Below are 14827 nucleotides of genomic sequence, written 5' to 3'. Positions count from 1 at the left end.
TTGACTTCTGGAATTCCATTGGTCAGCTATCCCTCTGCTCTCGGGAGGGGAGTTAAATCTCTGTGTCCAGAGGCTCCTTCATCTGCTGCTGTTGACTGGACCGCCGAACGCAGCAGGTACTTTTAACGTCTCAGCCTACAAAACCATTCCACAGAACGAATCACTTCCACCTGCTTAGCATCCACAGCTTTCTTGTTTGTGCTGTCTCTTGGTGTTCTCCTGTCTTGTTGGCTCCTCGTCCTCCACGTCCTTTGTTGGCTCAAACCCCACCCCGCATGCCAACCGTATCCTATGTGACTCTCACTTGAGTGTGCAAATCAAATGTGGAAATGTTCAGTTGTTCTCGGAGCGCCCATCGCACCCTACCTTTTCTCCCCAAGTCATGTGACTGACGAAGGCTGTAGCAGTCTTCAAGCTTCATCAGGAAGTGCTTCAAGGTCTCCTGGTGTTCAGCCAGCAAGCTTGTGTCACCTGCACACTGCAGGTAGTGAACAAGCCCTCCTCCAGTCCCGATGCTGTGTTTTACCTCCTCTGGTCCAGCTTCTCAGATGGTTCTCTCATGTACTGATTGAATGAGGGTGCAAGGCTACCTCCTTGACGCACACCTCTCCTGCTTTGGAACCACCCGGCATCCCCTTACCACTGCTTCTGAGTCTGGGAGTGTCAGGCTGGCAGAGCGGAGCACACGAGAGCCGAAAACGCCCACCGAAAAGAGGTGTCTGGAAACTGACAGGTCCTTGTGGTTGCAGGGAAGGGGGGGCGTGTGTGAAGGAGGACCTAGGTTGCCGCTGCTGCTGCCAGGCCACGAGCTGAGCCAGGGCCCAGCTGCCGCCTCACCCCACTCGCTCGGGATCACTCACAGTAATGACAGTGTAGCAGACGCCACCGGAACATTCCAGCTCCACTCCCACGGCCACTTCTTATTTGTCAGCTCACTGTGGCAAGTGGGACTCTGTGTTGTTGTTGTTTCCAAAGAGGAACAGCTGAACTTTGTTTGAAGTGTTTTCATGCCATTCCTTTTTGATCTGTGTTTCCATCGGTTGTCCTTGATGTGGGGTTTTTTTTTGGAGGTTTTTTTTTTTAATATATACTGTTTTTATTGGTGTGGGGGGAGAAGAGGAGCCTAAGCAGGGTGTTTTTTTCTTTCCCCTTATTTTATCCGCCCCCCTTCTACTTATGCATCTAAAGCCCTGTTTCAAAGAAAGCAGCAGCGTAACTGCCTGGAGAAATGCAGCCGTTCGTAGGAATAACAACCAACTGTGTTGACCGCAGCCACCCTCTGTTTGAGGAAGTGTTGTGTGGTAGCAAGAGTCAGCTCTGGAGCCAGAGAGACCCGGATTCAAGTTCTGCCACTCTACACCAAGGGCCACCTCCTGCCACTCGCACGCAAGGTCTCAGGTTTTGTTGCCATATGTACAAGGAGACCTTCACCCACAGGAGCCCCGTGGATGTGAAATGCCAAGTTTACCAAGCGCCCAGCGAATGGCTTCTCAACAAATTGGTGTTCCTGTGCAGATAGTCTATTATTTCATAGGGTTATCACTGTTAGTCCAATGAGGAAAAAAATGAACCAAACTCACTGCCATGTGGGTCAGTCCTGACTTACAGAGGCCCTATAGGACAGGGTAGAACAGTCCCTGTGAGTTTCTGAGCCTGAACTGTTGATGGGAGTAGAAAGCCCTGTCTGTCTCCAGAGGAGTGGCTGGTGGTTTCAAACTGCTGACCTTTCGGATTGCAGCCTCAACATGAACCACTACACCACCAGGGCTCCGATCCTGTGAGAAAGGCACATGCTTACCCATGGTTGACAAAACTCAAATGAAAGTAATAATACAACAGCAGAGTCCAGAAGCTCTCCCTCACACACTACAGAAAAGGACGGGCATTTCTTCCCCACAAGCTGGGCTGGTCTCAGTGCATGCCTGTACCCCCGGCTCACCCTGTGGACTGACTCGGACTCACAGGGAATGCTCGACCTTCAAGGGAGAGACAGAACAAAGGCCTTCTAGGAGTCCCAGAGAAGACTTCATCCTGGAGTCAGCAAGGACTTCTTATCGAGGCACAGAAAGCCTAACTCAAAGGTACTTACACTAAAGAGACCGGGGGTGATGTTCGCATTCTGTGACGTGTACCTGTGGGGTCCACAGAGGCTCCTCCCTGACACATCTGCAAACAGCACAAGCAGGGAACAGAGACACTTGAGATTTTCTGAAGGGTAGCCCCTGGGGACTCTCCCCAGGAGAGGACTCCGGATGGCCTATAGGCACCGAGAGGGCTTCCTCCTGATCGTCTGACTGTTGCTGTGGGTGATGGGGGTCAGTCCCCACCCATGGCCCTTGTTCCAGTGTGAGGCTAGTTGCAGGTGTTTTCCCATCCTTGGCAGGGTTTGTCTCAAACATGCTTCTTGGGGGGAGGTCTGTGTCAGTGTTGGGTACAAAGCCCGGAGTGAACTCCTGGAGCTTCTAGAGCAGCGGTTCTCAACCTGTGGGTCGCGACCCCTTTGAGGGGTTGAACGACCCTGTCACAGGGTCGCCCGATTCATCACAGTAGCAAAATGACAGTGATGAAGGAGCAGCAAAAATAATGTTATGGTTGGGGGTCACCACCACATGAGGAGCTGTGTGAAAGGGTTGTGGCTTTAGGAAGGTTGAGAACCCCTGTTGTAGAGTGTGTCCAGCTCTGACCCAAGGGGGTAACTGAGGCCCAGGGGCAGCCAGAGAGAGCGAGGTGATCAGTGCTCCCCACTGTCACATTGAACCGCCCCTTGGCTCGCTGTCCATCTGGCTGCCTGTGATTGCAGTGTCCCCAGGATGGAGTAGCTGAGCCCAGCCTGGTCATCGGTCAAGTGCCAGAGCCTGTGGCGTGGCCAGGTTAAACTGTAGCACCTTGGTGTGCCGTCTTCCCTCTGAGCCGCGCGTGCTGGCTGTGTTCATGGTCTTGGGCTCTCTTTTCACTTGAGGCTACCTTCTGTTTTCTCCTGGTTGGCTGTTTGGTTTTGCTTGGTGTTGTTCTGATTTTGTTTTTTATGGTTTTCGGCACATGAAATCCAGCTAGGTAAACCTATGGAGTCAGGCACTGGGTTAATATTGACCTAGGGGTTCCGCTGAGGAGGTTTCAGGGGGATGGAGGGGCAATAGAGGGAGTGCAAGAAAAAGGAACTGTTCAGAAGTTGATTGTGGTCATGACTGACGAGTGAATTGTATGATATGAGAATTACTTGCCGATAAAAGTCAATAGGAAGTGCTGGAGGATCAGGGGCTGTCTTGGTGCCATTCCTGGGTCCAAGCATCACCAAACATCCCACCCCCACCCCATAGGCCAGAGGAGACCTGTTCTAGCCGGCTCCTAGCAACTGCTTCCTCCCCTCCTGCCCCTGCCCCTGGCCCCACACCCCCTCGAGGAGCAGAAGGACAGGGGGTCTGACTCGAGGGTCTGAACAGCCCCTCACACAAATGCTGCTGCCTCGTCCCTGTGTTCTAGCAAAGAGCCAGCCGACTTGAAGGGAGACTTCAAAGGGATACCCTGCCCTCTGTGCTGCTTCTGGGGCTACCTGCTGGACTGCCATGGGGGTGCCCCTCACTTCCTGCACTCAGAAGTCGAGGTAAAGCTGAGAGGTGTCGTCCCACCTGCAGGTCTGCATTTCTAAAGACTCTCAGTCTCCATCCCTACACGCCATGGGCTGCAGGGCCGCTCCAGGTTGGTCCTCACTGAGGACGCTGCCCTTTCCCGAGGTGAGGCCATGAGTGCACATCAGGGCGTAGGTGACTCCTCAGGCTCATTGTCACTTAGCCCCTGGCTGAGAGCAGGGCATGGCCATCTGTCTTCACAGGAAGAATGTGGGCACAGCTTTCCGGCTGTCTCCTGAGCAGCCTTCCTTTGAGATGACCCCACAGAATGCGCTCCATCTCACTCCCAACTGTGCGCCCTCGGGGCTGCTGTGAGCAGAACCACCGTGGTGGGGGAGTGAAGTGGACCCTGCCAGGTTTGTGGCTTCCAACTCCTGTGCCCCAAAGGACCCAATTTGGTCTGCTCCCCTGGTGGGTGGACCCAGTGGTGCTCTCTAAGGAGTGCACCCAGCCACCAGCTGCCTGCATTCTCTGGGGATCCAGAATGTCACTGGGAAGATGGATTAGAAGTCTGGCTACGTGATGTTGTTGCTACAACTTCAGCACAGCTGGACATCTGCCAGCTGCTGACGTCCGAGGCGGCTGAGTCCACAGCGACCCAGGGGACAGTGGCCGTCCTGCACCATCCTCACGATTGTTATGCTTAAACACACTGCTGCAGCCACCGTGCAGGTCCATCTTGTCGAGGGTCTTCTTCACGGGCTTTCTACTGTCGTCAACTACGACACCCTTCTCCAGGGGCCCCTCCCTGCTGAAAACATGCCCGAGATGTGTGGGGCCGTCTCCCTCGCTGCCTCTTCTGAGGCTTGTGCTAGCTGTACTTTTTCCGAGAAGATACGTTTGTTCTTCTTGCAGGCCACAGTGCTTTGGGGATTCTCCCCCCGCACCACAGTTCAGGTGCACCAGTTCTGCAGTCTTCCTTGTTGATGTTCACCTTTCACGTGCAGATGCCGTGATTGAAAAGGCCGTGGCTTGAGTCAGGTACACCTTAGTCCCCAAAGCGACCTCCTGCCTCTTCAGCCTCCTTCTGCTCGGATGCTGTAGCATCTTCGACCCGTGACATTGGTGTCTCGGGTCTAGAGGAGATGATTGTCGGGGGTTCTCCCATGCGCACCTCCATCTACTGTCCCTGTCTGATGCTGGATTCTTTCCTGGTGTCCTTTGTCCATCCGCTACTGCTTAGGGAGGGCCTGCCCTGGGTGTACCACACTGTCCAGGCTGCTGAGGCACAGTGACCAAAAAGGGAAACTCTCCACCCCCACAGAGCCGTTGGTCTGCAGGCCTGGAGACGGGCACCAGGGTTACCCAGAGGAGCACGCCATGACCTTACCTCAAGACACATCCCCGCACTGTGGACTGTCACCTGGCTGGTGTGGGGGCAAGCACCTGGTTTGCCTCTTCCTCCATGGAGCCTGGCCTGGGCGGTTGACCGTCCACCTGGACAGTGCTCATCACCTTCGTGCCTGGTGACGAGGCCCTGAGCTACCTGAGCGTGAGCTCTGGCTCCAGGGATGGGAGAGGTCTCACAGCAGCCTCTCGGCCAGCCCACCTGGCAGTGACCTGTGGTGGCAGCACAGGCACTGTTGCTTTCCTTAGGCGATGCTTTCAGAGTACCCCCTTTGTGTGGGCTGCCATCATGGGGCATGTGTGCCGGACCCCTGCAGGCATTGACTTGGTAATGTCCAACTTCCCGCCCCGGTCTTCTGGTCTCTCCCTGTCATATGGAGGCTAAAACCAGGCACCAAGGTGACATTCACCCAGCTCCTGTGTGAAATGTGCCTGCTTGTGTGTGCCAGGGGACCTTGGGGGAGGCCAGCCTGCAGGTGTGCAAGTTTTCCCTGGGAAGAGTCAGAAGAGGCATGCCAGCCACAGAGAGGAGTGGTCTGATGGAGGCTGTGGTGGTGGCTGGGTGCAGGGTGGAGGCTGGATCAGACAGGAGGCTGTGGTGGAGGCTGGGTACAGAGGGGTCTGTGAGGCCCAGACAGAGTTGCTCCTCAGGTCCCTGTTAGTGATCCCCTGCTGCGCACGAGCCTCTCCTGTGGCATCTCCTCCGGGAGACTCGGCAGTGACCCTGAGCAGGGCTGCGGTGTGCTCAGTGGCAGCTGGAGCAGCTGCTCTGCCGAAGCCTTTGCTGTGGTTTGAGTCAGAAGTGGTCTTGGTTGTTTCTGACCCTGAGACCTGTTATGTGACATCGATGCCAGACTGTGACTGCTGTGTGCCACGCTCCGCTTTCAAGTGGTCAGTAAAGTGGTTCCAGAACATGCCGTAGACAAAATTAGCCTCAGTGCCTTGGGCTACCTCACTACCAAAACAGCCCGTGGACATGAGGTACCTGCACAGCCACTGCGCGGCCACAGAGCCTTTGGAGTGGGAGCCCAGCGATGGCCCCAGCAGGCGGGCAGTGGGGGACAGCTGGCGTGCGTGCTGTGGACATCTGGGGCTTATAAAGGGTGGCCAGCCAGAATTGGGCTGAGGGTGGGCAGGCCTGCATGAGGACACTGGGGCGACACTTGTGTGAGATGGAACGACGGATGGAGCAGGCTTGACCTCCCTCACTGCCAGCTGTCAGTTTACGGAGGGGCAGACGGGGCCAATGGCCTCATGGCAAGGCCGTGAGGGTGATGCTCTAGTTGCCATGGCCGTTAGCCTCTGCGGGCAGGGGAAGGCAGCCCGGCAGGGACGCTTCTCCTCCTGATGCAGCACATGTGAAACATGAGCACCAGACCAGCTCGATGCTTCAGGCTTAACCTGCGACAGTCACTCGCGTGGCAGGTATTCCCCACGCGCTTCTTTTTGTGTTTTGTTAGGTGTTTTTTTAAAACCAATTTGGGGTGTCTGCAGTTAGAGGGGGCACACACACACACACACACACACACACACACACACAGCTGGTATTTCTGCAACGTCCTGCCAAGCATAGGGCCGACACAGCAATGGCTGGACGGTGGGTGTTCCCTCCCTTTCCATTAGAGGCGTGGCAGGAGATTCACTAGATAGCCCAGCAGTTTGGTGGGGAAGAGGACACCATGCTGGGTCGTTTGCTGTGGTTCCTGAGGGTGTGCAGCTACCCCAAGAAGAGCCAGGGTGGTGTGTGCCAGCCACTGCAGCTCCCTGAAGGAAGGGTAGGGACTGACTCGGTGACAAACCAGAGCAGAGAGAGAGAGAGAGCCAGGATGTGTGAGGGCAGGAGGAGCCCTGGTGGAGTAGTGTCAGGAGTGGGGCTGCTCAACACAAGGTCCGCATTTCGAAACCACCAGCCACTCCTCATGAGAAAGAGAAGACTTTCTACTCCCATGAGGCGTAACGTCTCGGAAGCCCACCGTGGCAGTTCTGCCCTGTCCTGCAGGGTCGTCGTGTGTCAGCATCGAGCCTGTGGCAGCGAGTTTGGTGTTGGTTTTGGTGAAGGCAGGATAAAATGAGCTTAAAAGTGAAAGCACACCGCCCAGGCGGGCAGTCAAGAGACACTCTGGGAGGAAGCCCATCGTGCACGTGACCCACCCTCGCTCCTGCTTCTTCCCGCTCCCTTCTTGCTCCACATCCCCAGCCTCTCCAGCCTGGGCCTCCGTGGAGGGGGGTCACGGGCTGTGGGTCGGGAATGCCTCTTTCACTGTTCTCCTCAGAAAGCATATCTGTAGAGGGTGGCTGCCATCTGGTGGGAGGACCCGTGGGACGGGCTGGAGAGCCGCTGGCGGGAGCCAGGCCCAATCAGTTCCCTTCGGCCCCCTTCCTCCTGCTCGGCTGCCAGGAAATGGCACATGGGCAGGTTGTTTGGTCGTCAGCCGTGGAAGACATTGCCAGCGCCGTTTAACAGCGAGCTGCTCTGGGCTCTGACAGAGCCCTCAGCTGTGTCATTGACTGAGGAGCTCACTTTCAGAGTTTGGCAAAGGTACTTTGGTAAGCACACACTTTGCTGAGGAAGCCTTGTTTCCTGGAAGGCCATGGTGCATGCCTTTGGAAAAGCCCCTGGAAGTGGGCTTCCCTGCTCCCGGGTGTCCCAGCTGCATGAAGGGTCTCACAAGGCGCCGGGCCCCTGAGAAGTGCTGTGTGTAAACATGTGCCCTGGAAACAGACGTGTAATGCCTGATACTTACAGAGATGCAAATTCGGAAGTTGGCACAAAGTGCAGTCTTCATATGTTTAACTAGTTTTCACCGACATCATCAGTTTTTCCAGTGCTTTTTAAAGGCTTATTTATTCTTCCAACAACCTAAAGGCAAGCCTTTCCTGTGCTCTGTGGAGTCTCCAGTTCAGATTTCCCCCTTTCCCACCCATGTCGCTCCCACCCGCGCAGCCCCTCTAAGCTACTGACTCGCACTTTCCATGCCCTGGGGCTGTCTGTGGTGTCCCTCTTTCTCACCCTAACAGACAAGGAAACAGGTTCAGAGTGGACCGATCATTGTCCAGAGTTACTAAGTCAGGTCCAGGGTGCAAAACATCTGATTTGTGATTCCCCTTGGCAGTTCCTCTCCTCTGCCTCACTCCTATAGCTTTAAAGTCGTATCTTAGTTGTCGCTCCTCCCACCCCCGCCCCAGGCCTCCAGGTGGGATCAGGTGCCTCCTCTGGGCTCCCAGAGCTGCCTGTGTGTCCCCCATCTGAGTTGATGCCAGACCCCAGCAGAGCACTTGACTCTGAAGTTTTTCCAAGTTCAGAGTGGTGTCGGACTATTTCCAGCTGAAAGTGACTGAGGCTCGGAGAGTGAACCTCTCTTTCTGATGAACGGCCAAGGGCTCTCCCTTCCAAGGAAACAGCCCTTCCCAAACGTGCCATCCTCGCCGAGGTTGACACACCTCTGGGAGGCCCAGGCTGTGACTGCCTTAGGCCACCTCTGTGGGGCCTCTGCCTCACTGCTCAACCCCACACTGGTGTCTGGGAGACAAGAGTGAGCAGAGGCTTTTATGCACAACTGAGCGCCTTGGAGACCCTGAAATGTTGATTTTAAAATCACTTTCATGTGCCAAAAAACAGTTGCTGCTATTTTTTTTTGTTTAATTCTCCTCCCCCCACCCCCAAATTGGAAAGACTTAATAGCCATTTTGAGCTTCCAACCATATAGAATAGCCATAATTTGTTGACCCCTGGCCCTGGAAGTCTTGCAGCCACAGGAGGGAGGGTGGCGGGTAGAGCAAAGTACCTGACCTTCCAGCAACCTCTCTGTTTTTGATAACGGACAGTTCTGCGGGCTCTTCCGAGGACCCTTCAAGCTGGAGCTCACCTGACTCAACCTGAGCTTGGCCGTCAGTCCGCCCAGCAGTAAGGCCCTTGTGGAATGTCTCCTCTCTGCTGTTGCCTCCCAGCTCAGTGTTCTGCTGACTCTCATCTCGCCAACAAACATGCCCTAGGCTCAGACGTGAGGGCGCCCCACACGCTCATTAAAGCCTCCATGGTCTTGGGGCCTGTGGGGACACAGTGCTGGGGAACGCTGACCCCATGGGTCCTCCCTGTGCTGCCCAGGCTGCCCCCCACCCCACCCCCAGTCCTGCAGTGCACAGGTTCCCGCCTTCTGTTTGTGGTCGCTATGGAGACGTTAGAAGCGCCCTTTCTAAAGCTCAGCACACAATGAAACACTTCAAGTGTTGGTGGGATTAGAGACTTTAGAAGATGTTTAATTTTCTCCCCCACTCTTTCTCTCTTTTTGTCTCTTTAGAGAGAGAACAAGAGGGCAATGTGAATATTAACTGGGACTAGCTTTAATCTCCCTGTGACACTTAGGGCTGCCAGGGTCCCCACCCGCCATCCGAGGTCCTGGCCTCTCTCAGCACTAACAAGGGAGGTCATCCATATTCATGATCCGGCTGGGCAGCTAGGAGGTCAGTGTGGCAGGACTGACCCAAGTTGGAAGATGGCTTTCTTTACGACTGAAATGCCTGGAAAGGACAACTCCAAAAAGTGGAACCCGAGTCCAGGATGACCGTGCTGGATGTCCTCGTCGGAGGTCGGGCAGGCGCAAGGGTCCTTGTGTGGGGTTTCGTTTCTACCCAGACAACACAGGCCGCAAACTCGGTGAGAGGGGTCATTGGCCCGTGCCTGCCGAAGGAGAGGGCTGGCAGCAGTGAGCCTGGCTTGTGGAAATAAACCTCCTGGGAGAAGATGGAACACTCAGGCCAGCCAGCGAGGGCACCCAGTACACAAGGAAATGAGACTCGTTGGGGTTTGATTGGTTATTTAACAGTCTGTTCTTAGGTGAGAGGACTTCGAAAGATTTGTAGGCAAATGGAATTAAAAGAAAGTGGAATTTTTTTCACAATCTTTTTGAAGCCCCTTGGGAACATTTATTTTCTGTTGTTGCTGAGGAAAAATATAGCAAAACACACACCAATTCAACCACTTCTACTGATACCATTCAGTGACATTCTTAGATCTGGGCAAACTTTTTTTACCCTCATCTCCTGAGTTGCTCCCACTGCCCTGACAGACACTCACTGCCCCTAAGGCATCTGTTGAGTCCACCCCATTGAGTAGCTCTGAAAGGAGCCCAGCACTCCAGGCAGACCTCCTTCAGTACTGAAGCTAATCTGCTCATTGGTTGAAAGAACAGCGATCGGGGCATACCTCAAGAAAGACAGTCGTTTCTGGGGTTCATCTAGCCTCCATGGCTCCAGAAAATCCTCCAGTTCCACAAGAAGTTGATGTTCTGTTTTGATATCCTCCCACTGGACCAGGATTCTTCTGTAGAACCTGTGATCAGAACACTCAGTACCTGTAGCTGGGCACCATCCAGTTCTTCTGATCTCATGGCAAAGCAGGCAAGTAGCTTTACAGGCTACCTCCTCCTCTTCTGACTCTCTTCCTTTGTTGATCCAGGTGTATTGAAACCAGTTGCAGTATCTCAATGGCTGCCTGCAAGCTATGTGAGACCCTAGGCACCATGTGCTGAACTAGGACTCAGAAACACTCAACAGGTTTTAGGGCCGTTGATTGTTTTCATGTTAATGTCTGTAGCACTAAGCAGGTGGTGACTCAGGTGGTTGTGGCTTTCCCATCACTGCCCATCCTTGAAGATCACCTATGGAGAAGACATGATGGTGCTGTCGGCTATGGTGTCTGGTGGGTAAGGTGTACCTTGGTGGCTATGCCGAGAGTCCACACCTCCTGACATTCTTGGAAATAGTGATTCATTCAGAACATCAGGCGCCTGAGCAGACAGCCTTTTCTCAGGATGCCGTGAGCCCATCGCTCCCTTTGGTGCCCGCTTTTCCCCCTCCCACACAGGTGCTCCCTATGTTCCGTTGTCGGGAGTCTTTTATTCACAGGTACCCCTGTATTGGACCACAGGGCCCTTTCATATGCAGCTTGGTTGACCGGCCCCCTCAGTGGCAGAGTGCAGCTCCTTGGCCCAGCTGTGCTTCTTTCCGTTTTCTGTCGCCTCCTCTCTCAGCCCACAAGAGGCCAAGTCCAGGAGCCACCCTGAGGACCAGAGGGGTGCGTAGGCCTTTGGGGCCGCAACAACGCCCCAGACTCCATCCCACATGGCAGGTGGGGATGCATCCATCCATTTATACCTCCAGCAAATAGTGCCCAGCACTGCACTGGGGGCAGGGTGGGGCTGATGAGACTGCCTGCCCCCCGCCCTCAAGGAAGGTGTCCCAGCTTGCCTGTTAGCAAGCTCATCCTGCACACCTTCTCACAGAGCATCTGCTGCCAGGCCAGATGCAGCTACATGGGCGTGGCCCTGCCCCAGAGCAGGGTAGAGACACCCTGTCAGGCAAGAGATGAATAGAAACAGGGGGACATTGACTCAGGCTAGGGGTGGGGATGGGGCTCCCAGGGGTACTGTGGCCAAGCCCTTGAGGGTTCATGCTCCTCACTTGGCACTGAGAGCACCCTGGGCCAGAGGGAATGTGATGGGGGAGAGGGGTGCGCTGAGCTGTGGGGACAGCAGCCACCCCAAGCCCGTTTCCATTCAGTTCTGAGATTTCCCTTTAACTACTTGCCATTCCCATAAGCAAGCAACCGAGAAAGAGGGTACAACCGGTCTACAAACGTACCTCCTGTGCTCACCCCCAGCAGTGCTCCTTGTGGCCCAAGTGCCCTGAAACGGTGGGATGCGGTCTGACTGTGAAACTAGCTGCGGTCACTAGCAGTCTCTTCAGACTGCTGCTCCTCTGTGCTCTCTGCACAGCGGGAGAGACTGAAGACCCCGGAAACGACGGGCTCAGCCCTCTGATGGATCAGACCGCATGCACTCCAGTCTCCACAACCCTGAGGCCAGAGGGACTAGATGGTGCCCAGCCACCACCACAGCTTCTCAGAAAGGGGTCCCTTTAGAAGGTTCTCTGGATAGATTGGGAGGAATCTTGAACAAAACTCAAATAATGAGAGAGACCAGGCTCTCTCTTCAGGTGGAACTTGGTGGGACCCCCAGGACTCTGGCCCTGTGGCACCCTTCAGTCTGGAACTCAACTCACCCTGGTGGCACTGTTTTCAGCCAAGTAACAGGCAGGTCCCTAGAGAAGCAATAGACACCCTAGGGCATTGGGTCTCCACTTGTGGATCGAGACCCCTCTGGAGGTCAAACGACCCTTTCACAAGGGTCGTCCAATTCATAACAGTCACAAAACGACAGTGATGAAGTCGCAACGAAAATAAAGTTATGGTTGGGGGGCTGTATGAAAGGCTCGCGGCATGAGGAAGGTGGAGAACTGCTGCACTAGGGTGTTGCACATAATGTAACTAACCCACCAAAGGGGCAGCACTGACCCACGTCAGAGTCCAGAAGGGGTGAGAAAGGAGGATGCATGGAAACGGGGAGGGTGCGGGCACGCAATGGTGTAGTGAAGGAGATGAAATAAAATGCGTATGGATGGCTGAGTATAAAACTGAGGAGCTTCTATGTAAACATGAACCCAGTTCTCAGGAGAGAGTTTTCAAAAGAAGAAGCGGCTGTGTTTCCACGTCCCGATTAAACGTTGGGACAGTGGAGGACTGAAGCAGTGTGCTTCCTTCTATTGTCCCTGGGTCACTGAGTCAGACCAGTGCAGGGGCCCCTGGACGACAGCAGTGGAGTGTTACTGGGCAAGTCACCGTGTCAAAGGGAAAGCAATGACAGCATGAATTGGCTGTGTTTTCTTTTCCAAGTCAGCAGAAGTCACAGGCTCCGGCGCATCCGGGCGGTCGAAAGCCCTCCGGGTGGGCCCTTGGTCCTGCGATGGGGACCCATGCCAGAGCAGAAGAAGGACACAGCCTCACCTGTGTAGAGCCTGGCAGTGCCAGATGGGAAACCGCAGAGACCAGGAGAAAGAACCCCAGCAGCGGGCCCTGGGCTTTCTGTGGCAAAGCGTGTGTTCTACCCTCTGCGCTCATCTTTCTGGGTCAGGGAGCTGGGCCCCTCCTCGATGTCTCTCCGGGGTCCGTGGGCGCAAGCACTGAAGATGCTGCCTGAGAGCTATTCTTACCGAGTCTTTCTGAGAAGACACCAGAGCAACGCAGGCTTTCCTGAGGTTTTCTCCGCTCTTGTTCAGTCTACTGACTCGGTAAAGAAAGCCCGTGAGAAGTTGGCAACACCGGCTTGCTCCTTGTAAATGATCTTCTGTCCACTTCACAGGAGGCCTTCCAGAAGGTCTGGGGTAGCACTGGAAGGAAGGGGGTTAGGATCAAATAGTGGCCGAGAGCACAGACTGTCCCTCCAGCCCACTAACTCCTTTAAGGCTCGAGGCTTCATGGTTCACCTTGGAGTGACCCCTCGGAGCCCGTTCTGGTTTGTAACTCGGCTTGAGCCAGACCCCGTGGCCTCCCTGTCTAACTCGAATGGGATGTTGTGATGGATTCTGACAGTGCCATCACGACCCAGCAAAGTGTGTGCGTGCGCGTGTGCGTGCACAAGTATACCTGCGTGTGTTCTTGTGGTTGCAGACTTCGCTCTTTGCCCGTGTGGAACTGACCTAATGGCAGCCAGTGTGAAGCTTTCTTTTAAGCCATTGCTTGCTCAGTCACTGTTCCATCGTACACTGATGTCAGGCCCACTGTGGGCAGGTCGCCCCGCCCACACGTATGTGATCACCTGTTGTACGTTTTCCTGCCCTGGATACACACTTGGGGAACATCCTGCAGAGAACCACATTCGTTGGCCAGGGTTTCATCCCCTGTACCAAATGCCCCAGAGAATTCCCAAGGCAGGCACTGTGCTGACCATTCCTTCACTCCGACTCCAGTTCTGACCCAGTGGGTGGTGTATGCCATCCGAAACCTCACAGAGGACAACAGCCGGAACCAGAATCTGATCGCAGAGATGGAGCAGCAGGGCCTGGCCAGTGCGTCTGCCCTCACAAAGATGGGCTTCGAGGTTGAAAAGCAGGGTGAGAAGCTGATCCTGAAGTATGCCAGCCAGCCGGTGAGTGTTCCCAGGCCTCCCTCCAGGGAGTGCTCTCAGGTGCCCTCTTAACTTTTTGTTGTAGGCAGTTCTTTGTTATGCTGCCATTTCCTTAGAGAGTTAAAATTGCAAGCTTATTCTGAGGGAGAAGAATAAAATGCATTTTCACAGTTTATCCGTGCTTCTCGGCGTGTCTTTCAAAGTCAGCTCTCTCAGTGATGACTCGTGGTCATCGCTTCAAGAAACAGAAAGACAGACCCTTGCAGACGTGTACCGCGCGGGCGCGGATGTTCCCCATCACCGAAGGGTTCTTTGGGACTGATGTGCGTCCTGTAGACAGAGTGCTTATACCTGCCATCTTGTTTCTTTTGTCTTCCTAGTGAACCACCCAGATGGACCCGAAGCTTTGGACTCTGTCTCACTGATTCTTTATCTTCTACAGTTCGTGAAATTCCAAGTGTGTGAAGCTTTACAAGTACAAATTCGGGAACATGTAATCTCTTAGAGAGTAGAGTTCAATGTATATAAGCCTAACTGTGTAAGTAGACAAGTGTTTTGTTGCTTCTTTGCTTTGAAAACCTGACTGTGTGTCTGCCTTTGTCTCCGTGGACGCAGCGTGCATTGCAGTCACAGATGGCACTGGCCGTGGCTGTGGAGAATAAAGTCTTCTCCTGGGGACACACCCTTGTTTGGCAGAGACTGGGTGTTTGCTGCAAGTGTGTTCCTTCGGATGGCAAGTCAGCTTGCCTCCCCCACGCCCCCCCCCCCCGCCCCCGTCCCTCACTGGTTTTCTGAACTCGGGCAGGCAGTTGAAGTAGTTTCTCACTGTGATTAATTCTAGCAATCTCTTTTCACCCTTTCTGCCTTTCCAAAACATTGACAAGACTCATTTCC

At 54.4% G+C, this 14827-nt stretch overlaps 1 protein-coding gene across 1 annotated transcript in view; it reads left to right on the top strand.

Moving 5' to 3' along the window:
* ATXN10 (ataxin 10) overlaps positions 1 to 14615 on the top strand; it is a 147858-nt gene extending 133243 nt beyond the window's left edge. Inside the window, exons 11-12 of the mRNA XM_075553501.1 lie at positions 13776 to 13954; positions 14314 to 14615. Of these exons, the coding sequence (XP_075409616.1) occupies positions 13776 to 13954; positions 14314 to 14316 (182 nt within the window). The 3' untranslated portion in view covers positions 14317 to 14615. The remainder of the gene's footprint in view (positions 1 to 13775; positions 13955 to 14313) is intronic.
* The last annotated feature ends 212 nt before the right edge of the window (positions 14616 to 14827 follow it).

This window comes from Tenrec ecaudatus, chromosome 6 (assembly GCF_050624435.1).
Source record: "Tenrec ecaudatus isolate mTenEca1 chromosome 6, mTenEca1.hap1, whole genome shotgun sequence".
Taxonomy (NCBI): Eukaryota; Metazoa; Chordata; class Mammalia; order Afrosoricida; family Tenrecidae; genus Tenrec; species Tenrec ecaudatus.
This window is presented reverse-complemented; position numbering and strand designations above follow the sequence as displayed.